Below are 24,690 nucleotides of genomic sequence, written 5' to 3'. Positions count from 1 at the left end.
TTTTTTGATCAGCTGTTGATGTGAGATTCGAAGGGGCACATAACGCCACTGTCTTCTGTCATTTCCTATTTTGCCTCTTCTTCACTCCCAAATGGGTAATAGTAGTAGTGAGAGAGATTATTGTCAATGTTAAGCTATGCAATGGTTTTCCCCAGAATTCCCTGGTTCTGCAATGACATCCAGAATTCAGGAACGAGATTGAACAAAATAAAAAAGTTCAGGAAGATATTGAACAATGAAGTTAAGTTCAAGGACTACTAAGGTCATTCCACATTTCCTTTTTAAGATTGACAACGAGAAGAAAGAAAGGTCAATTCAGGGTTTTGATTTGGCTTCCTCTCTCTTGGTGACTTTGATATTTTAGAATTTTCGGGAAAGAGGGAAAAAAAGTACTCAAAAGCTACATTGTTGCTCTAATATTTTATTATGACCACCTATTAATTAATAATTACTAATTAATATCCATAAAAGGCCCTAACGGTTGATGTTCATTCCTACGCTTGTCACTTCATCAGAAGTTTCTTCTGACTGCATAGTGCGTACATGGTTCAAGGTTTTCTTCCGAGAACTCCAAGAACAATTAGTGTAATTTTTTTGTTCCCTATGGGACCTTACAGAAGAGAATACACTTGGGCATTACAAATTGACGTGCAAAACCAATGGATCTATCATACTTTACTCCCCTTGCAGGGGCAAAAGCACAGGTCCAAAAGCAGGGCTCACTTATGTCCTTCTCTCGGCCATCCGGTACTAAAGAATGAGAGCCTCCTTATCCATTTGGAGTCCGGAGAGTACAAATGCCTTCCAGGAAGCTGTTAGGGTCTTGTAGCAAAAGCAAGAACCTGTCATTCGCTCTTCCTTCGAATTCCGCTAATTCGTATATAAATTCACGGGGATGTTGCAGAAATTAAGTGGCTTTCAACTTCCCTACTTGAAACTGAGTCGAGCTCTCGGAATAAAGTATTCCTGTGGGGGAGAGGAGACGCTGGAGAGCAAGGAAGAATCGAGCCTGAATGTCCAAAATCAAAAACAAGTCTTGAGTAATAGTGCATATGAACAGAGTGGTGGGACGTTGTCAAAGATGTACAATTGTTAGAATTACCCATTGAAACACTAGGAGTGCACCCCAGCAGCCTGGCAAACCGTATCCTCTGCTGCTTACGAGCTGATATTGAGGAGAATGAAGGGAGTATTCTTCAGTTCACAAAGATCTTAGAAAAAATTCATTACTCCTAAATCAAAAGCAATAGAAACTTGAGGAACCGATCCATACCATAAGCAGAAGGGCACCAAGAGAGAAGCAACCGCTCATCGCCAAGCTAACAAATTTGAAATCTCGTCCAGCCTGTGAAATAGGGGGTTCTGCTGTTAGATCTCTCTGAACTTCTTAGTTCTAATGAATGGTAAATTAAGTGACACTGTGAAGAAACATGCAGGCTAGTAGCATCTAGTACTCCAGTATCAATGCCAATCATGTGTTTATTGTTAACATGCCAGAGCACTTGAGATCGTTTGTCACCGTTAAAATGTTCCAAGGATGTGCAAACGGATGCAAAGTGATGGGACTTACCAACAACGTTCCCTCGAGGCTATGAGTGCAAGGTGTTGCAAATATGGCAACAAAGAACAGAAGCAAGACTTTGTGCATCTGCAAGAGTAAGCACAAGAGATTACTGAGATGCTTGAATTGCACCTCGTACATTATTGCAGTGTCTACCATGCTAAAAGCAAATACAGAGTAAACGAGGCAAACGATTGGTGTCAAAACTTGGTAGAACGATTGCATTAAAGAATGTGAAATAATCCTATTGTCAATAGTAGCCTGTAATATGAGTAAAAGGGAAGGTTATGACATCTTTATGTAAAAGAAAGCACTAACCTGCTGTATGACATTAGGATCCGATGTGAAAATATTGGGGAACAAACCAGGAACAGAAGCTCCAATACCAGCTATTACTAGTCCCAGAATCCCTCCGATAATCATAAGAGACTTCAGCAGCATTCGGGCCTGAGAAATTTTTTTTTTTTTTGAGTCCCTTTCTGGGCAGTCCAAATCTACTCAAGAAGAAGTGCCAGGAAAGGGAATGCATAGACATGTCGGAATCTGTGGAGGCAGAAGTGAAATTACCTTTTCTAAGCTTCGGGTTCTTCCATACATCAACTCAGGCATAAACGACTGTGCAGTTTGAGAGAGGGGCTCGCCCCATACCATGCACATGCTGTACATTTGTATCATGACCTGACGATATATACATGTGGAGTTCATCAATGCCACACTAAAATTGGATCGGAACCCAAGCAATGCAGTTTATGCAATGCATTAAAATTAACCTGGTGAGCTGCAACCATGTGTGTGCCCATGGCTGTGGCAAAGTACGTAATGAGCGAGTAGAAAGCCACCTGAAACGTTGGTACATCTCGAATTCGTCAGCCTTGCAATCGAGTAGGATAGACAACCATGTGTCAGGTAAAATGGAGCTGACCTTTGAAAACATGGTAACAAAAACTGGAGCGGCTATCCCAAATAAGTGAAGAAATTCGCTGGGTGATGGAACAGACACGGCAAAGCTGTTAAAACCTTTCTTGTTCAGAGCTTCGATCATCATATATGCCGCAACAATCTGGATGGTCATGTATTTACTCGTTAGTGAAGATCACCATGAATTGAATGAAATTCAAGCTGAAAGTGGAATTTCCGTTTCTTCATTCACATATTTCTGGGTGATTTTCCCCGATTGCACCCAATAGAAACAAGAAAATGCTCTTTGAGGTTACCTGTGAAGCCATTGTAGCCCAAGCGGCACCGACAATACCATAACCCAACATTTTGCACAGGACTAAGTGACCCATTCCATTTACAGCACTGGCCACTAATAGAGCCTTCAAGGGGCCCATGGAATCCTTCATGCCAAGGCTGAAATTAAAAGTTAGCAAGCCATAAGAAGTAGAACAGTGAGCAAAAAATTTGAGTGATTTCTTCTATTTTGTCACAACCACTCAACAGCGCAGCACATCCTCATCAGTTGTCACATAATCAAGTTCCACTAGATTCACAAGCGTGGACAAAAATGATAACCGCCAAATACAAGATATGCCGATCAGCATATGCCAGCCAAAGTTACAAGCAGCCGAACAATTTTCTTAACTCGAGAGGTCTCAGCCAGTCTCAAAACTCAAAAGTGGGTGGTTATCCCTTAGCTCATAATAGTAAAGGATATGCAGCTGATGCCTGAAGATTACAGAGTCAAGGAAAAAGCACAGACCTAGGTGCTAAGGAATAGCTTTATTTTACCAAAAGATACCCTACGAGTTCTAATAGGAGTAACAATGATACCAAAGTAACTCATCCTGCTGACATAGCAATCACCCAGATGCAACCTTAGTATGTTTGAAACTTTCCATAAGAAGTCAGGCTAGAGTTGCAGAGCCCTTGCTATGTATAGTTCAATGTTAAGGGTCGTCAGAGAACAACTAATGTAGGAGTCTTCCAACAGTTGCTAGTAAATTAACAGCACATTCAAACATGGATACATGAATCTTCTCAGCAATCAATACAGAATGCTTAAAAAAAAAAAAAAATCAATACAGAGTGCTTTATCGATGTGCCTTCCAGGGATACCTAGCATAGACTGCAAAGTACTAAACGTGGACATTGTATGAAGTACCCACCTCGAGCTTTGAGCGACCAAGCCATAAAGGATTGCAGGCCATGCTAGTCCTCGGATCTATCAAACGAAGATCATTGCGGTCATTTAGGAATTCATGAAAAACTTACAAACTAGAGGTGATTAGATACAAGGAGCATGAGATCTAAACTATGCACCAATAAGCCAAAAACTTCAAAATCTAGATCAGTATAGCTTGTATAGATGTAGCCAATCATATGAACCTAGTTTGGGGCCTCGGAAGGATCATCTATCATGGTCTCAATCTGTCCATTTCTCCTCATTAGAGATCGTACAGAGACGAGTGGATAGACTGAACTATTGACGCGAGCTAGCAAGTGATCACAAATGGTTAACCCAAAAAGAAAAAAAATATGAATGAACCTGAACATATTTGGTTGCTGCAGGTACAATGTGTACATTCTTTGCCCCTGCGAAAGCTGAAAAAATATACGAGTTCGAGCTCATCAGTTCACTGCATTACTCTGTTTCTCGAAGACTGAATTTATTGTCTCAGAGACAAATTTACAAATTCATTCGTTCTTATGCATGATATGTCAAAGTCTAATATATGTTTTTAAGAACAAGGAAGAAGAAAAATTGATGCACCAGCTTATTACCAGTGAGTGCTTGTGATCCGAGGAATTGGGTGAACAAAAGCATCAGCGTCCCACATGTCAATCCAACGAACAACAAGATGGAGATTTGATGCTGAACATCTTTCTTGTCCTGCGGCGAATCCGGTTAACTTGGAGGAGCAAATTCGGTACCAGATGAACACCTTAAACAAATGATTACATCCATTGCAGACAGATGCGTAAAAGGTACTTGGAATCAATTGTACATCGCAGCAGCTGCAGCCGGATGTGAATTTGCTTTTGACACATGACCACAGTTGGAACCAACGAACCAAGGCATAAATGTTTCGGCATTGAACTTTTGTGAGAAATGTTGTTGTTAAGCAGGCGCGGTAAGCACTCTAAACTCTACCATATCATTCTCACACTCAATTTGCGATGTCACCGACTGCACTCAAACTTTGGGGTAACAAGAAACTATTCATCTAAAAAGCTCGGAATGCTTACCCCTTTTGCAAGTGATGTGGCAACCATATTCGATGTAGCAATCGACAGGAACATGAACAGAAGATTCATGTTGTCGCAGAACACCGTCCCAGGACCTGTTAATTCAAAAATTGCACTGCTTATTAGACTCACAAGCAATCTTCTTGCATTTTCCCCTTACAACCGAAATAGCTCCAATTGAATCAAGCTCAATTCAGAGGAACTCCAACAATCGATCAAACTAACCTAAAGCGGCGAGCTCCGTGGAGCTTCCCTGGCCGATCACAGCAGTCGAGATGAGACTCATCAATGGTGCGCAGATCCACAGACCAGTCGCCGGCCCAGAGAACATCATGATCTCCTTAATTTGGCTCCACAGGCTCTTCGTCGCCAGATCCTCCTCCTCCTTGCCAACTCCCGCCACTTGGGGCTTTTCTTCTTCACTCGGCACAGCCAGCGCACCGTTGCCGTGGCTCCCGACGGCGACCGTAGGCTCATCATGGAGGAGCTCTTGGCTCGAACTGCCGAGGCACGGAGTCACGAAGCGGCGCCGAGGATGCGTCGGCGGGGAGATGCGCGGATTGGAAGGCTCGAGAGAGATGCTAGACGGAGGTTTGAGCGCGGCGGGGAAGAGAGATGGCGGTCGGAGTCGAATCGGGAATGGTTGAGAGAGTCGCTTCAGATTCTTCGCATTGTGGTGGATTGGAGTAGGTGAATGAGTGAGTGTGTGGATTTGCATTGTGTTTGTTGCCGTTGATGCGCAGAGAGAGAGAGACAGAGAGAGAGAGAGAGAGAGAGGGAAAGGGAAAAGCGGGCTCATATATTAGTAGCCATTTTCAAATGAGCTCGAGCGGCTCAAAAGTGGCTCGGCTCGGCTCATCGCGTACGGACAAAGGGGAGCGGGAGATTTCGTGGGGTGAACATTGGTGGTGGTTAAGTGGCTCGGCTTGGCAGCTGATGTACAGCGGCGGCTTTCTTCTTTCCAACTAACTTCTTTCATGAGGGACTTGTACTGTATCTAACCGTAACGAGACGTGCCACGCTGCGATGCGCACGTGTCCAACGGCAATTCCAAGGGGTCTCTCCAGCGGAGACCAGCAACAGCAAATTCGTTTTGCTGAAATTCCAGTACTAACCATGTTTCTTGAGGCCCAATCTAATGTGTAGAGTCGAAAAATGAAAATCTACCAGCACTTGCTTGTTAAAAAAGGTAATTTTTGAGCTAAAGTGGCACTCAAGTTCGTTGAAAAATAATGGGTTGATGTCACAAAAAACTCATAAGTTAATACGTTTGTGATATATTTATCCCAAATTATTTTTTTTATCACAAATAATTTCAAATTTGTATACATGTGACAAATTTATCCAAAATTATTTTTTTGACTACCAAAAATCCTAAACTGGTACATTTGTCATAAATTTACCATAAACTAACTTTTTTTAACCACAAAAAACCCCAAACTCATACACATGTGATAAATTTATCCTTCATTAAATTAAATTAATGCCTCGAAAAACTCAAAATTAATACACATGTGACAAACATATGGTAAAAACCTCAAAATAGTACACCCGTAAACCGTCACGTGCCATCCGACTCGGTAGTTTAAAGGTTAGATTTAACGAAAACTATCGGAGGATAAATTTGTCATAGATGTACTAGTTTAGGATAAATTTATCATAAGTGTATCAATTTATTATTTTTTTGTGGTAAAAAAATAAATTTAAGATAAATTTATTACATGTGCACTAGTTCGAAGTTTTTCATGATATTAACTCAAAAACAATTATACTGCAATACTAAAATTGGCATATATAACATTGCTTCCACGAAACGACGGGTTAGATTTTTTTCAAGAATTGGATATGACTTAATGATTTACTTAGATATTCATTTACATTTATGTTATTTTGATGAGAGCAAACCGGTCTACTCGAGGCTGCTCCATTTTATAGCTTTCAGTACGTAAAAAAATTAAATAATCCAGTTTTCTATTTTGAATTGAGACCATGTTTTTGTGAGTTTTTTTAAAATTATTATTTTGGGATTTTGCTAACCTTTTAGTAAAGCAATTAATTTGTTAGGAAGATATGCACATTGATTCAGAACCGGGTTTGACTAGTGCTACAATGGAATCAACCTCGTAAGTTCGGTCACTAGGCAGAACCAGCGTGTTTAAGACACTCAATTTGGTTTTTGATCAAATTCCTAAGTTTTAAATCCACGAACCTGCTCGATTCTCTAGGCCTGAGTCTCCGGATCAGAACACGGACCAATTGTTCTTCGCCCTACAAATGAGTCCCATCCGTGGGTCTCACTAGATATCCACGTGTCCCCTAGGATGTTGATTGAACTTTGCCTAACAAATGCGCGTGATGCACTCAATAGGGGCTCAAATTTTGGAAAAACTCCATAACATTCGATCAGAGTTCGTGGGCCCACTTCATCCCAAACATTAATTGTTGTGGGCCCCACCTTAAATCCACGTCATCTAGAGATTGAGATTGAGATTGAGATTGAGCGAGCTCACGTACAAAAATTTGGACCCGGTAAGGCCCTTGAGGCCCTTTGCCAATCGGTCCGGCCTTTTAACACCCTCTCAAAACCGGCTGCTCATGTGGAGGGCGTGTCTTCTCATCACGTCAAATGGTCAACCGGGCTATCTGAAAAAGTTAGCGCACCTTCCTTTCTTGGTATCCACCAAATTGGTTAGGACCCAAAAAAAAAAGAGTAAAACACAAGGACTACGTATCCGCTTGTCATCGTTCGGACGATGAACTAAATCGAAAAGCATAATCAGCCGCCTCAGAGATTCACCCGCTGACCAACCATACCCATGCAAGGTCAAAGTGTGTTAAGTTTGACCTGGCTTCTTCCACTAGCAAGGAGGACAAAATGAGGTCGTTTTGGCTGATATCGTATTTTCAATCCCCTCCTTGTTTTCCTTCTCTATTCAGCGGCGAAGATTGATTGCCATTGCTAACCCTCGTCAGCAACGCGATGAATTGCAGTGCGAGCGAGGAGGAAGACGGTAGTCCCCCGCACTACTCTCATTAGCCTTCGAAACCCTTCGATGATGCGAGCCGAGAAGCGAAGAGGCCACAGCGAAGTCACAGTCACAAACTAGAGGGCTGTGGCTAAGCCGAGCCGGCGAGGGAGGGAGGGCAAGCTCACTGTGGCTGTGAGGACGGAGGGGAATCGAAACTAAACATGAAGAGAGTCTTCAATTTGTTGGAGTCCGAGAAGATGGCAATGAAAACCGAGGCCACGTATCTCTATCTCGCCCGTCTCCATGGACTGTGAGGAGCTTGTACTTGTTATTCAAATCTGAGATCTGAAGGTATAATGCCTTTTGTCAATAATTGTAAAGTTATTGCTTTTCTTGGTTATTTTTCGAACTTTTATGCGATCTTTCATATGCGTGCTGTGATTTTGATGTACCTAGTCATTTGGCATGGTAGGCCAAGAAAGTGGTGGCCATAGGCCGGTTTGGGCTCGAAACTGGCCCGTTAATCGGGTCCGCCGATTCCAAACCGGCTCATAGCCATTGGGCTAAGGCCCAACGACTAAAATAAAAAGAAATTCGAGAAATAGCCGCTCTTTCCTGACCAATTTGACCATTGCAAGCAACGGCTCCCCCCCCCTTCCCCTCCTTCAAATTTTTTTCCCCTTAATTTATTAAAACTATCCTAAATCTTTATAAATACCAATTTCCATCTTTCATTTTTTTCTCATAATTTCTCTCAAATTCTCTTAATTCTCTCAATTCTCTAAATCGGTTTAGATCTCTCAATTCTTATTTTTGCTTCCTTCACCACCCACAATCCTCTGTTCTCTTCTAAGCATGTAGTTAGTCATAGCGCTATGAAGCTCCACCTAAGGGAAATAGGCATGGATTGGGTTGGACTTTATTGGTTAAAAGAGCCTGTGTACCCATTAAATGAAGAAGCAACTAGCCTTTGGGTCTTACCTTCCTAGACCATTGCTAAAGCTCAATAAGGAAGCCAATTGAGTCTCACGGACTTTTTTTATTTTCTCCTTAAGATGAGGTTCTATTGTTAGGTAGAAGTGGGCAACTGCTCAATAATTCTCAGCCTTGGGATTTCGACCTTGATGATGGATATCATAGCATCAATGGCCTCCTTTTCTTGTTTGAGTTGCACAATCCTCAAGCTTCTTGACCTCTCATTTGTTCGAGTTTGCCCAAAAAGAATTCATGCCGAGCACGAGTGTGAGATTTGGTGAACAAATCTGCAATATGAAGGTCGGACGAAATAAAGGGTTGTCTTTTAATCCAAGCACTTCTCACGAGTGAAGTGCCCTAAATGAGTAAGGCCACTTCGTTTAATGACACGTAAAGAAAGACCGTATTAAATATAAAAATAGGTTGTCCGAGCGTGACCCTAAAGGTAATGATTCTTTAGCATTGGTTCGTGAATCTAATTTGTCAGAAGCCACATCTTGTTCATGGTGACTAAATAGTGATGCAACTAATCATATTGCGTGTATCATCGTGGATTCATAAACCAAAGGAAACCAAATAAGGAAGAATCAAAGCTTACGGTAGGAATAATAATAAAGTTAACATTGAGTTCTTGGAAGATGTTATTTTAATTCTAGATTATAGGTTTAATTTGATGTTAAGGAAAATATTTTATGTACCTTTTTTTAGAAAGAATTTAATTTTCGTATCAAGTTTGGACATATGTGGCTACTCTTTTGAGATATCAAACAATATAATTTATATTTTTTAATTCAAATAAAGTTGAATGTGTTAGCGGTCCGCCCTAGGAACTAATCAAGGTTGATACTCTACCATTAGTGGTGGATTAGGTTGTGTTGAAAAACGACATTCACTATACTTAGGTAGCCATAATGTGTTGTTAGAGACCGCTTATGATTTGTGGGCCAAAAAGAGTTTTGAGCACACTGCTAGTGTTTAGTGAACCTACAAGGTCTCACACGATAGCGAACCGAATCCATATTTTTTATGCGCCTTGATCTACTTAAAAAGTAGATTTTAATTTATTTTCTTATTCTAAATATCTATGTGATTGTGCATGTTATGAGATAATGATTAAACGCATGATTGGAGATAGGTAGTTTGGCGGGCCCAGCCCCACTTCTTTTGTTACGTGTAAATATTGAGGTTATATATAGACAGGGAAAAACCCTAAAAACGCTTAACGGAGAATCAAGAAAGACTTATTCCAAAGGGGAAAAAAAAAGAAAAAAGAAAAGGACAGAGAATCATTCTCTGTTCGTAGATCTTTGAGAGAGTCTTAAAGAGCAAAGACAATCAAGCAAGAGGAGCTCCAAGATTTGTAAGCTAACACTTAGATTATTGGAGACTTCAATTCGTATGTGTGGATATCGGTAGAGGCGCAACAATTAGGGTGCTAATCCAAACACAACCGATTGTCAATTTATCTTCGATCCGCAAAAGGTACGTCTTGAACGCCTATTAATTTTAATATACGCATGGATCCTGTTTAGGGTTTTGGTTTGTAAATATATTCCGTTGTGTTTACCAATCCCGAAACCCTTTTAGGATGTTGCACTATGTCCAATAGATTGTACACATTATATTTATCTCCCAACGAAATATACGTTACTTATACAGTTGAAAAAGTTATTTTTGAAAGACCTCTTCCTAAAGAACAGCCTTACACATTATGACATAAACGTCTTGATCACATCTCTAAGGAAAGAATGGAAAGACCGATAAAGGAAAATATCCTACTCACTCTTAAAAGTGACCTAGATGCATGCGTAGACTGCTATAAAGGTAAGATGACTAAAATAAAGTAGCAAATTATAGTTCGTAGTTCTCACTTATTAGAGACCATTCATATAGATATAAGTGGACCTTATATAGCAACGTTGTGTAGAAATTTGTATTTCATCATATTTGTTGATGATTGTTCATGATGTGGTTATCTGTACTTAATTAAGGAAAAGTGTGAATCTCTTGACAAGTTCAAGATTTTTCCTACTAAAGTCGAGAAATAGCTGAGAAAAATCGTGAAAATTGTTATATTTGATCGCGGTAGTAAGTATTATGATCGGCATAGCGATGTAGGACAGTTTAAAGGGCCATTCGTCAAATATTTAGAGGATTCTAAGATTGTAGTTCGATTTACTATGCTCGGTAGTCCCGAATAGAACGGTATAGCTGAAAGGAGTAATTGTACCCTCATAGATATAGTGGGGAGTATAATTAGTATAACTAATTTACCTAAATTTCTATGGCGCTTTATATTTTAAATCATATTCTTACGAAATCTGCGCCACTTACTCTTTTTAAATTATGGATTGAACGTAAACCTAGCTTAAATCATCCGAAGGTTTGGGGATGCCTAGCATAAGTAAAATTATATAATTCAACTTTCAGCAAGTTGTACTCCAAGAGAACTCGATGTTATTTCATGTCTTATCCAAATCATTCGAAGAGATATCGATTTTACAATCCCAATGAAGGAATAAGCTTGTGGAACCACAGATAGCGAAGTTTCTAGAACTAGATGTGGCCGAAAAAGGTAATTGCTCACAAACTATTGAGGATAACAAGATGATGGGTACTTTTATATCGTTTTCTCTACTTATACGGATAATTAAGGAGGCCCCTACACCACAAACCGAACCCGTTAAGGTTCAGGAACTTGTTATTAAAGCAATTCCCGATGAATTTCCTCAAGCCTCTCAAGAATAGATTAAGGTTGAAGATGCTCCTACATGGAGATCTGTCAAATAGAGATGATCAGCTATACCACCAAACTATTTAGTTTATCTAGGAGAGTAGGATTATGATATCGGCTATGTTGTTGATCCAAGAACTTATATAGAAATTGTTTCCTGTTCTCGGTCCAATTACTCGAAGGTTACAAACCCGTCGCCTATAAATGGGTGCATAAGACTAAATGGGACTCCAAAGGAAAGATTGAGAAATTTAAAACTAAACTAGTAGCCAAGGGATTCACTCAGAGAGTAGGAATAGACTACGAGACAACTTTTTATCCAGTCTCTTTTAAAGATTCTTTTAGAGTGATAATGGCTTTAATTGCTCATTTTGATATGGAGCTTTACCGGATGGATGATAAAACTGCTTTTCTGAATGGAGACTGGATGAACAGGTCTATATAGCACAACTCGAAGGTTTTGCAAGAGATGATTCAGGTAATCCGGCTTGTAGATTGAAAAAGTCTATCTATGATTTTACACAAGCTTCTAGATAGTGATACTTAAAGCTTCATAGTGTTATTACTTCTTTTGGGTTTGTTGTAAACAAACTGGATCGATGTATATACTACAAGGTTAGTGGGAGGAAATTTATTTTTGTCATTCTTTATGTTGATGACATCTTTGTCGCGACCTAAAAAATCAAGTTTCTAGGCTAATGGATTATTAGGTTAATTATTCAACTAACCTAACTCGGACTCTCCCAAGTCCATACCAAATCGCAACTTAACATACAAAGATATTTGAATTGGAGTCGCCACTAATCATTTTTGGTAGGTCGATTAGAAACCTAAGTAAATTAGCGGGAGAACTAAATTACTTCTACGAACCAGAGATTCTAAGTCCGGGGACTTGATTACGCTAGATTACTCTAACGCCCTTTCGGTACCATTTTATTTCAATGAAAATTATCTGAGTCGGCAACTTTCGAAGATTGTGATTTAAAGTTCCAAAGGTGTGATTGTTTCTTTTTTTATTTAAATGGATGATGCAATGCATGAATGTGATGGTATTATGAGAACACAATTATTCTAACGAGATGAAAAAAGTGACGACTATTCTAATATGACATGAATGCATGATGGTTTTTTTTTTTTTTTAAGTTTTTGAATCCTAATGACATGCAAAGCAACGTGAATTCTAACCTACATGTTATGCAAAAATGACATGAATTTAATCTAAATGACGTGTTATATTAGACTAGACTAATCTACTAATTTAAAATGAACGAGCCTTATTCTAAATGACGTATGAATGTGACATGGCATCAATGACTTATCAAATTTTATGACATAACGTATAATACGACACGTAAAAAAAAATAATATGATGAAATGACATGCCGAACTATATGATATGTCAAACTTTGATAACGTGGCAAAATATATTACATGACTAATCAATGCAACATGAAAATGACATAGTGGTTGTGCGACTAGGCCTAAACAATGTGCATATGTAAAATGAATGTGTTCAATCTACCTTAATAGAATGTTCTAAACTATATGCAATTTACATAAATGAGATATTTTTGGTGTTTTGAATGGATTTTTTTTTTTATTTAACAAATCAAATCATGCATGATCATTTATGAAAATATCTTCCGATTCGAATTAGATAACGGATTGGATCGAGGAATCAAAGCTGGTGGTTAAGATTAGATATCTCGATCCCCGTGCCATCGAGACAAATCTCGGGGTTGAGATTAGTCCGAATTTGCACGTTGTTGGTAGGGAATCACCCCTCCGATTCGAAACGGTTTTCTAATCTAAAAATATGCCGAAGATGTCGAAAAATTCAAATAGGCAACTAATATATATTGCGATATCAACAGATAAAGTTTGCCTAACTGAAATATCAACACAATATTTGCATCAATTCAAAAACGAGAAATAAAATATGAATGAATTGGATTTTTACCCGATCCCAAACAATTTCAGATTCGTGGCCTCCCACTTAAACCCAATACGTCACGGATGGAACTGATTTTTCGTGAGGATTCGCACGGCTTTGGAACCGCAACTCAATTTGGCTTGTTCATGGTGGACTTGCGGATTGGACCGGTTCGGATAGGGAGCTTGGCGCTTGAATGGTCGCAATGAATGATCTACTAGGTTGTTGACTCGAACAAGCCCGGGTAAGAGAAGTAGCGACGGTGCATGGCGAAATCGAGAGGCTTCGTGGTTTTATCAGCATGGATCCTTTTTGGCGTTGAATGCATATCCCGTTGAAGCCATAGAGGTGTTTATGGAGAAAACAATTGGCTGACTCCTCTCAGGCTTTCTTTTCTTTTTCCTCTAAGATCAAAAACTCTCTGAACATGGCTTCACTTTTTCTGCTCCCTCTATTACCGTCCAGCTTTCCCTCTAAACCTCGCTTGGACGACTCCTCCCCCCTAACACTTCTCTCTTTTTCTACCTAGACGAGACTCACTTTTTTTCAAGGAAGTCTTCCCCCTCACTTTTCTGCTCTCTTTGTACCATCACGCCTTTTTTCCTATTCACCCTAGACGAGACCCCTCGACTTTCTCTCTTTGTGCTTGTGCGGTTGTCGAGCCCCCTTTGAAGAAGAACGTGAATGCCTTTTATAGACCAAGACGGCTTGAGCTTCTTCAAAACAAATCAAATCTCTCTTCGTATCTTTTTTTGAAAGTACGGAGCTGTTGGAGCTATTTTGATCCGTGGAGATTTTCCGAGAATTTCGACAAAGACCACTTGAGCTCTTTCAACGCAATCTATTCTGTTTCGCTCATATTGCCGCGAACGTGTCTACGTTCATCACCGTTGGCCCATTCACGAGAATTGATCTTTTGCCGATATTTCTCCAACCGCATTCTCATTGATTTTGAATATCGAAGATATGCTTCATCTTACCAGATTTTCAACGTTCTTTTTCCTATGGTTGCTTTCTTTCAACAATTTCCTACATCGATCTCGAGCAAAATTAAATAGGTTCTGAATTGAACATTTAAGCATGTCCGCTACCAGTCCTATGCTAAATTAAACTAGACTATATGAAAATGATTTGAATATTCTAGGGACTAAAGTTAGTCCCTAATTTTTATGCAAAATTTCATGACTAAAGAGAATAGCCAAAATTTAGGTGCCAACAATCTTGCTTGCAAGCAGCGATATTGAATTATTGGATGAAGCAATGCAAATGTTGCCACAAAACTTTGACATGAAGGATCTTGATGAGGCGTCTTTTGTTCTTAGCATTGATATCCATAGGGATCGTTCTCACCACATTTTGGGCTTATCTTAGAAGGTATATATTGATTCTATTTAGGAGAAATTCAATACACAACTATGCAAATAAGGAATTGCTCATATCTGCAAAGGTGATAAATTGAATCTTTCATAATGTCCTTACTCGGATATTGAGAAAGCACGGATAAATAATATACCTTATACTAGTCAACTTGGTAGTATCATGTATGCTCAAGTTTGTACTAGACCGGACATTATTTTTGCAGCAGGATTTCTAGGCAAGATATCAATCAAATCTAGAACACGATCATTAGGTTGTTGCCAAGAAGGTTTTAAGATACTTAAAATGGACTATGGACCTATATGCTAATTTATAGACTTGTTCAAAACTTGCAGTTAGTAGGGTTTTCAGATTCGGACTATCCTGGTTGTTAAGATGATAAGAAGTCAACAACATGGTACATCATTGTGCTAATAGGTGGTGCAATATCATGAAAAAGTGAAAACAAAAAACGGTATCATTCTTTACCATGCAAGCGGAGTTTATAGCATACTTTTCTACTACTACTCAAGATATTTAGCTCCGAAATCTCATTAGGGAGTTGACCGTATTTGATTTGTCGATAGGCCCATATAGTTATATTGTGACAATAACTCTACAGTGTTGTTCATTAACAATAACAGAGGTCTCAAGGGGTTTAAGCATATAGAAGTCAAATTTTTTACCATAAAAGAATTCATACATAATGGTGACGTTGCGGTAGAGCATATTTCTATAGATGACATGATTGCTGATCAACCGACTAAAGGTCTATGCCTTTGATTAGTTGAACAACATCTCATTAACATGAGCTTAGAAGTATTGTGAGATGCCGTTGTTTAGTGGGAGGTCTTCAGCTTTTGCTCTAATAAAGTTTGCATATATATTATGTTACATTTAGTAACAATTTTAATATATATGGACTTTTTACGTTTAATGAAGTGTTTATGAATGTGTTATTTTCATATTGAATACATATCTATTGAAAAATGTCGGGGTATTTAGTAAACCTTGAGTAATGGCTGAGGCATTAAATTTTTAGCCATAAATGTATGTCTTGTTACACATAGAGTATAATTAACTATAAAGGTAAAACTTATGTGGATTCATTAAAACCATAGGGATATTCTCTAATAACATATCGGGTTTCGTGACATTTAAAGTAAGAAAATGATGACCGATAAGAAGGATAACATATAAAGTTTCTCTATTATTTGAGATGTTATATGTTTGTCTTACTACCATATCAAATCCATATCAGTAAAGTTAAGAGCATTTGTGACTATGGATGGCTCTACGTCTTCTGATACGATTCTCATTACGATTCGGAGTTAAGACTTTATAGGATCGGATTAACTATTAGAAATTATCTCTAGATCAATATAAAGATGTGCATATACGGTACAATTTCAATTAATATAGTCCAAGTATGAGAATGTTAGAATATATTTTATGGGCTTTATTAATTATTATTGTAATTAATTATCTGTCTAATAAAGGAAAGATATAAGGTTTCCTAATCCTAATTGGATGTGGGGCTGATTAACATGGGCTGAGATAAACATTATCCATAATGAGGGGATATGTTAAAAACTCTATAAATAGAGCTCAAGTCTCTCCTCTAAATACTAATGTTCATATAACCTCACACAAAGAGTCGTCGAAAAGAGATATGTGAGGGGCCATCTCATTGAAGCCATTGTTTAAGAGGGTTCATGGAGGAGAAGCACTTGAGTATCGAATTATCGCAATTTCGTATCAATAGCAATGGATTCGAAATAAGGTGTGTACATTCTCCTACTTTATAAAATTTTGATTCGCATATCTAAACGCGACAATCTTGAGTCGCTGCATAAGAATATTAATCGCAGCATATAGAAGTATCACTCTATCACAGCCTACCCAACTGTCGACCTATCTATCACGTGAAAGTGAAATCCACATTGATCAGGATACCAAAAAACCGAAGTCAACGGTTTGATTGATGGGAAAATAGAGAATGAGAAACCTTGCGGGCATGAGAGAATCGTTCGCGGAAAGTCACGGATTATGCGCCGGAGCTCCGCGAATTGGACCTTATCACCTCTTTGGAGCCTATTGTTGGGCATCGGAGCAACGGTCGGGCCAGATTTCTGAGAAGAGTGATTTTCGAGTATAGATTGGGCTTGTCAGCTAGAGAGAGATATATTGTCGATGTAGGTGGTGACCTCTTACAGGCCGACGATGTACTCTGCCCCAATTCTCTCGTCGGCTTCTCATCGTTTTCGCTTTGCGTATGCTAATTCATACAAGATCTAACCCATCAAACATACGTTAGATTAGAAAACAAAGCACACAACCCTCCCCACCCCACTCCACCCCCCAAAAAAAAAAAAAAACAACGTTAGAAAGTGAGCATTTATTCCATTTTGGCGGCACTATTGCATAGTCATTCTAATCGAAAGAATCACTTTTGAGACCCCTCGTTACTTCACGTCGAGAAGAGTGCAAGGACGATGAGTTCATGTTCATGCGCATGAAATGGGCCGACACTTGGGCCGAGAGGGGGGACTACCATAGAAATAGGAGCTAGACTAATAAAGTCAGGATTAGCTTCCGGCCAAAAAAAGAGTCAGGATTAGCTGTCGGTGTTCATTTAGGCTGCGTTTGGTCGTCGGGATTTACGGTCGGGATAGGATTAGATAGGATAGGATAAGAAATCTAGGGATTTGGCCATATCATATCCATCATTTGGTGAACTACGGATTTAAAGTCGGATATTCTTATATCCTATCTTATCCCGCATTTGGTAGAAACCGTATATCAATATAAAGGACATTTATGTCCTATGTGATGCTCATGAAATATTCCGATGTTATTACTATAAAAATAATGTTCTCATACACAAAAAAAAAAAACTTGAAAATATACACATTTTATTAGATTTTCAAACCTCTTTGCAAAAAAAATAAATAAAATGAAAATAGAAACAAATGAGGCAAGAAAGTTAGCTTTTATACGACGGATAAGAGAAATCCTATCCGACCTTATCATACCCCCTCCCCTAGGATTTTTTTATCCCGGTTATATCCCCTATATATCCGACATTATACTATCCTGGACACCTACCAAACACGGGATATGATAAAACATATCCTATCTCGAGTTTTATACGGACGACCAAACACAGCTTTAGAGAGTAGAAAAATATCCACACGTAGATATGAAATGAAAAAACGCACAACAGTCCTAAAAGGTGGAGCCCACTTCGCACGTGCGAAAATATAACGGAGAGTAGTGGGGACCCACTACGCTGGCGCAAAATTCAATTTCAATGCTTCAGACAATTGGCGAAGCTGGGGTAATGTAGTGGGTCCCATTTCGATGTTATCAAAATGGGGGCCAACGATGTTTCAGTTCCTGATATTTCTGATGTTAACGGGACTCTTTTTTGAAGTAATCAAATTTCAGTATTTCCAATACAAAAAAATCAGGCCCCACGAGGAGAGCAAGGGGGTGTTTGATTCAACATTTGAAATTAGCTTTAGGAAAATACGAATACCTTCAATTTGAAAGGATTTAAGAAAATATTAATTGTATTTGATAAAATCTCATTTGAAAATGAGCTTTGGGTTAAACGATATTTGGTAAAAATAACATTTCAAAGGGGTTTTGAATGTAATTTTTTAATTTTTAATTAAAAAATTACTGATTACCGGACCATCGAAGAAGATGAACAGTAAAAAAGGAGGCAAAATAGAAAATATAAGGAATTAATGAAGTTAGTTTTGGAAGAAAAAAATCTCTTTGCATTTGGCCAAATACTGAAGTCCAATGTTGGTCCCTACTAGTATTGGGCTTTCAGCTTTTCCAAGGCCAGCATTTGGTTGGCCTAAAGCTGAAACAAATACTTCAGCATTCTTCCAATGGGCTTTGATAGTTGAAAACCCCTTGGAAATCTTGAACCAAACCCACCCTAAGAGAAGCGGCGTTTGGAAGTCCATTGTTTTCATCCTTCATTTTTTTATTTACATTAATATCACAAAAAATTTTAATCTAATGTATTTATAATAATTAACTACAAATTAATTTATTGATGACGAAAACCCTATACATATGCATATGTGATAAATTTATCCCAAATTTAATTTTTTACTACCAAACAGTTGGACAAATTTACCGTCCATTAATTTTCATTAAATTAAGTTAATATCACAAAAATCTCCAATTTAGTACACCCGTGATAATAGGAGGGTAAAATTTTCAAATCGGTGCACTAATCAATTATTACATGTCATTCAATTCTGCAATTTAATAGCAAAATTTGTAAATTTGTCATAGGTACACTAATTTGGGCTTTTGACCGTAAAAAAAAATAATAATTTTTGATAAATTTTTCATTCGTACCAAATTTTTTTATGATATTAACTCTTTTTCTTATTGGGTGCACGTTTTTCAGATTACCCGCAAAAGCACGGTCGACTTTTGCGAGCCCTAGCTTAAAGCTACATAGCATGCCATGGACGGACTTCGACCAAAACAGAGTGGACTGAATTCCAATGTGAACGTGGTCCTAACTCCACAGTTATATAGTCAACAAATAATCCCTTCCGCTCAACCTTGGTTCATCGAATCAACTTAAAGCAGCTATGTGCTTGAGGACGAGGTCACACTATACTCTCACACGTTGGTTGGAGGGAATATTCGAGGATTTCAACCACAATTCAATAAATCATTTCTTCACGTCTTTTTAGCCGAACTATTTAACGTCGAACTTTCAAAAATCCATTACTTTTATGCAAAATATGAAATGAAAGCAATTCTTCCATTACTAAAAGGAAGAAAAGAAAAGAAATGGAAGGACTTCGTTTTCATAGAAAATTTTGAGAATCAATACATGTAATAATTCCAATGTGGTTGAAGATAGGAGCTAGTATATCGAATAACATATAATCCCCAAAAAAATTTAAATAAACAGCAAAAGTTCAATTAAAAAAAAAACTCGTGAAAATAGTGGCCTCAGAAGAAAAATGACAAAAAACTAAATAAAGAGGGAAAAAAAATAAAATACAGACCATCCACATTATCATCGCTCCGTAAATTCCTCGTCATGACTGGCTCAGTGAATCACGGACAGGCCCGGGTCGTTTTCGGATAAATGTACAAATCTCCTCTTTCTTGTCCGCAATCGAAACTCCCCCATCCATATTTTCGGCCATTTACATTGTTCAATTCCAATCGAAAGAGTCGCCACATTAGGACCATTCGGGTGTCGATCGCCTTTACAAAAAGCCTCCCCGCATTTATTTGTTCTCCACCCAGATTCAATCTCGTCTTCTGTGAGAGAGAGAGAGAGAGAGAGAGAGATGGGCAGCTTGGGAGCATTTCTGAAGCATCAGGGTCTTGTAGCAAACGCAAGAACCCCGTCGTTGCTCTTCCTTCGAATTCCGCCAATTCGTAGATAAATTCACGGGGATGGTGCGGAACTCAAGCGGCTTTCAACGTCCCTATCTGAAACTGAGTCGAGCTCTCGGAATAAAGTATTCCTGTAGGGGAGAGGAGACGCCGGAGAGCAAGGAAGAATCGAGCCTGAATGTCGAAAATCAAAAACGAGTCTTGACTAATGGTGCATATGAACAGAGTGGTGGAAGTGGAACGCTGTTAAAGATGTACAATTGTTAGAATTACCCATTGAAACACGACGAGTGCACCCCAGCAGCCCGGCAAACCGTATCCTCTGCTGCTTACGAGCTGATATTGAAGAGAATGAAGGGACTATTCTTCAGTTCACAATGATCTTGGAGAAAAAAACATCATTAATCCTAAATCAAAGCTGTAGAAACTTGAGGAACCCATCCATACCATAAGTAGAGGGGCACCAAGAGAGAAGCAACCGCTCATCGCCAAGCTAACAAATTTGAAATCTCAAGTCCAGCCTGTGCAATAGAGGGGTTCTGATGTTAGATCTCTCTGCTCTTCTTAGTTCTTATGAATGGTAAATTAAGTGACACTGAAGAACCATGCAGGCGAGTAGCTTCTAGTACTCCGGTATCAATGCCAATCATGTGTTTATTGTTAACATGCCAGAGCACTTGAGATCGGTTGTCACCGTTAAAATGTACCAAGGAAGTGCAAACAGATGCAAAGTGACGCGACTTACCAACAATGTTCCCTCGAGGCTATAAGTGCAAGGTGTTGCAGATAGAGCAACAAAGAACGGAAGCAAGACTTTGTGCATCTGCAAGAGCAAGCACAAGAGATTACTGAGATGCTTGAATTGCACCTTGTACATTTTTGCAGTGTCTACCGTGCTAAAAGCAAATGCCGAGTAAACGAGGCAAACAATTGATGTCAAAACTCGGTAGAACGATTGCATTAAAGAATGTGAAATAATCCTATTGTCCATAGTAGCCTGTAGAATGAGTAAAAGGGAAGGTTATGATATGGTTATGTAAAAGAAAACACTAACCTGCTGTATGACATTAGGATCTGATGTGAAAATATTGGGGAACAAACCAGGAACAGAAGCTCCAATACCAGCTATTACTAGTCCCAGAATTGCTCCGATAATCATAAGAGACTTCAGCAGCATTTGGGCCTGAGAAATTTTTTTTTTTTTTTTAACCTTTTAGTACAGATATCCTTTTCGGAGCAGTCCAAATCTACCGAAGCAAGAAGTGCCAGGAAAGGAAATACATACACGTCGGATTCTGTGGAGGCGGAAGTGAAATTACCTTCTGTAAGCTTCGGGGTCTTCCATACATCAACTCAGGCATAAACGACTGTGCAGTTTGAGAGAGGGGCTCGGCCCATACCACGCACATGCTGTACATTTGCATCATGACCTGACAGTATACGTGTGGAGTTCATCAATGCCACACTAAAATTGGATTGGAAACCAAGCAATGCAGTTTATGCAATGCATAAAGATTAACCTGGTGAGCTGCAACTGTGTGTGTGCCCATGGCTGTGGCAAAGTACGTAATGAGTGAGTAGAAAGCCACCTGAAATGTTGATACATCTCGAATTCATCAGCCTTGCAATTGAGTAGGATATACAACCATGTGTCAGGCAAAATGGAGCTGACCTTTGAAAACATGGTAACAAAAACTGGAGCGGCTATCCCAAATAAGTGGAGAAATTCGCTGGATGATGGAACAGACACAGCAAAGCTGTTAAAGCCTTTCTTGTTCAGAGCTTCGATCATCATATATGCTGCAACAATCTGGATATATGTATTTACTCGTTAGTGAAGATCACCATGAATTGAATGAAATTCAAGCCGAAAGTGGAAGTTTCGTTTCTTCATACATATATTTCTGGGTGATTTGCCCTGATTGCCCCCAAAAGAAACAAGAACATGCTCTTTGAGGTTACCTGTGAAGCCATTGTTGCCCAAGCAGCACCGACAATACCATAACCCAACATTTTGCACAGGACTAAGTGACCCATTCCATTTACCGCACTGGCCACTAATAGAGCCTTCAAGGGGCCCATGGAATCCTTCATGCCAAGGCTGAAATTAAAAAGTTAGCAATCCATAAGAAGTAGAACATTGAGCAAAAAATTTGAGTGATTTCTTCTATTTTATCACAACCACTCAACAGTGCAGCACATCCTCATCGGTTGTCACATAAATCAAGTTCCACTAGATTCACAAGCGTGGACAAAAATGATATCTGACAAATGCAAGATATGCATATCAGCATATGCCAGCCAAAATTACAAGCAGCTGAATAATTTTCTTAACTCGAGAGATCTCAGCCAGTCTTAGAACTCAAAAGTGGGTGGTTATCCCATAGCTCAGAATAGTAAAGGATATGCAGCTGATGCCTGAAGATGACAGAATCAAGGAAAAAACGCAGACCTAGGTGCTAAGGAATAGCTTTATTTTACCAAAAGATACCCTAAGAGTTCTGAGGGGGGTAACAATTATACCAAAGTATCTCACCCCGCTGACATCGCAGTCAGCCAGATGTAACCTTAGTATGTTTGAAACTTTCCATAAGAAGTGAGGCTAGAGTTGCAGAGCCCTTGCTATGTATAGTTCAATGTTAAGGGTCATTAGAGAACAACTAATGTAGGAGTCTTCCAACAGTTGCTAGTAAGTAAACGGCACATTCGAACATGGATACATGAATCTGCTCAGCAATCAATACAGAGTTTTATTGATATGCCTTCCAGGGATACCTAGCACAGACTTCAAAGAACTAAACATGGACATTGTATGAAGTACCCACCTCGAGCTTTGAGCGACCAAGCCATAAAGGATTGCAGGCCATGCTAGTCCTCGGATCTATCAAAAGAAGATCATTGCGGTCATTTAGGAATTCATGAAAACTCACAAACTAGATGTAATTAGATACAAGGAGCATGAGATCTAAACTATGCACCATTAAGCCAAAAACTTCAAAATCTAGATCAATCTAGCTTGTATAGATGTAGCGAATCATATGAACCTAGTTTGAGGCCTCAGAAGGATCATCTATCATGGTCTCAATCTGTCCATTTCTCCTCATTAGAGATCGTACAGAGACGAGTGGTTAACAAAAAGAAAAATTGAACGAACCTGAACATATTTGGTTGCTGCAGGTATAATGTGTACATTTTTTGCCCCTGCAAAAGCTGAAAAAATATACGAGTTCAAGCTCATCCGTTCACTGCATTACTCTGTTTCTTGAAGACTGAATTTCTTGTCTTAGTGATGAATTTACACATTTATTAGTTCTTATGCATGATATGCGAAAGTCTACTATATTTTTAAGAACAAGGAAGAAGAAAAATTGCTGCACCAGCTTATTACCAGTGAGTGCTTGTGATCCAAGGAATTGGGTGAACAAAAGCATCAGCATCCCACATGTCAATCCAACGAACAACAAGATGGAGATTTGTTGCTGAACGTCTTTCTTGTCCTGCGGCGAATCCGGTTAACTCGGAGGAGCAAATTCAGTACCAGATGAACACCTTAAACAAATGGTAATATGCATTGCAAACAGATGCGCAAAAGGTACTTGGAATCAATTGTAGATCGCAGCAGCAGGATGTAAATTTGCTTTTGACACATGACCACAGTTTGAACCAACGAACCAAGGCATAAATGTTTTGGCATTGAACTTTTGTGAGAAATGCTGTTGTTAAGCCGGCGTGGTAGTCATTCTTACACTCTACCATATCATTCTCATCAATTTATGATGTCAGAGACCGCACTCAAACTACGGGGTAAAGAAATTATTCATCTAAAAAGCTCGGACTGCTTACCCCTTTTGCAAGCGACGTGGCAACCATTTTCGAAGTAGCAATCGACAGGAACATGAACAGGACATTCATGAAGTCGCAGAACACATTCGCAGGACCTGTTAATTCGAAAATTGCACTGATTATTCGACTCATACGCTAGCTTCTTGCATTTCCCCTTACAACCGAAACAGCTCGAATTGAATCAAGCTCGATTCAGGGGAACTCCAACAACCGATCAAACTAACCTAAAGCGGCGAGCTCTGTCGAGCTTCCCTGGCCGATCACGGCAGTCGAGATGAGACTCATCAATGGCGCGCAGATACACAGACCAGTCGCCGGCCCAGAGAACACCATGATCTCCTTGATTTGGCTCCACAGGCTCTTCGTCGCCAGATCATCCTCCTCCTTGCCAAACCCCGCCACTTCGGGCTTTTCTTCTTCACTCGGCACAACCAGCGCACCGTTGCCGTGGCTCCTGGCGGCGACCGTAGGCTCATCATGGAGGAGCTCTCGGCTCGAACTACCGAGGCACGGAGTCACGAAACGGTGCAGAGGATGCGTCGGCAGGGAGATGCGCGGATCGGAAGGCTCGAGAGAGATGCTAGATGGAGGTTCAAGCGCGGCAGGGAAGAGAGATGGCGGTCGGAGTCAAATCGGAGATGGTTGAGAGAGTCGCTTCAGATTCGCATTGCGATGGATCGGAGTAGGTGAATGAGTGAGTGTGTGGATTTGCATCTTGTCGCCGTTGAGGCGCAGA

General features: G+C 39.5%; 1 protein-coding gene and 1 pseudogene across 2 annotated transcripts; both read right to left on the bottom strand.

Annotated features, from left to right (window-relative positions):
• Window positions 1-7: 7 nt before the first annotated feature.
• Window positions 8-5,516, bottom strand: LOC115742014 (protein DETOXIFICATION 46, chloroplastic-like). Of its 2 annotated transcripts, XM_030676079.2 has the most exons (15): window positions 5,367-5,516; window positions 4,976-5,336; window positions 4,751-4,845; window positions 4,286-4,394; window positions 4,050-4,105; window positions 3,670-3,725; window positions 2,776-2,914; window positions 2,484-2,621; window positions 2,332-2,400; window positions 2,129-2,239; window positions 1,880-2,008; window positions 1,571-1,648; window positions 1,274-1,345; window positions 1,103-1,165; window positions 8-1,009 (listed from the first exon to the last, which is right to left on the bottom strand). In XM_030676079.2, the coding sequence occupies exons 1-15, from the start codon at window positions 5,466-5,468 to the stop codon at window positions 908-910; spliced, it is 1,680 nt and encodes a 559-aa protein (XP_030531939.1). In that variant the 5' UTR covers window positions 5,469-5,516; the 3' UTR covers window positions 8-907. The 2 variants fall into 2 exon arrangements, with proteins under 2 accessions (XP_030531939.1, XP_048134938.1); XM_048278981.1 differs by having other exon boundaries at window positions 4,976-5,516.
• On the bottom strand, window positions 8-24,690 carry LOC115741964 (annotated as a pseudogene).

The sequence above is a fragment of the Rhodamnia argentea genome, chromosome 5, assembly GCF_020921035.1.
Source record: "Rhodamnia argentea isolate NSW1041297 chromosome 5, ASM2092103v1, whole genome shotgun sequence".
Taxonomy (NCBI): domain Eukaryota; kingdom Viridiplantae; phylum Streptophyta; class Magnoliopsida; order Myrtales; family Myrtaceae; genus Rhodamnia; species Rhodamnia argentea.
This window is presented reverse-complemented; position numbering and strand designations above follow the sequence as displayed.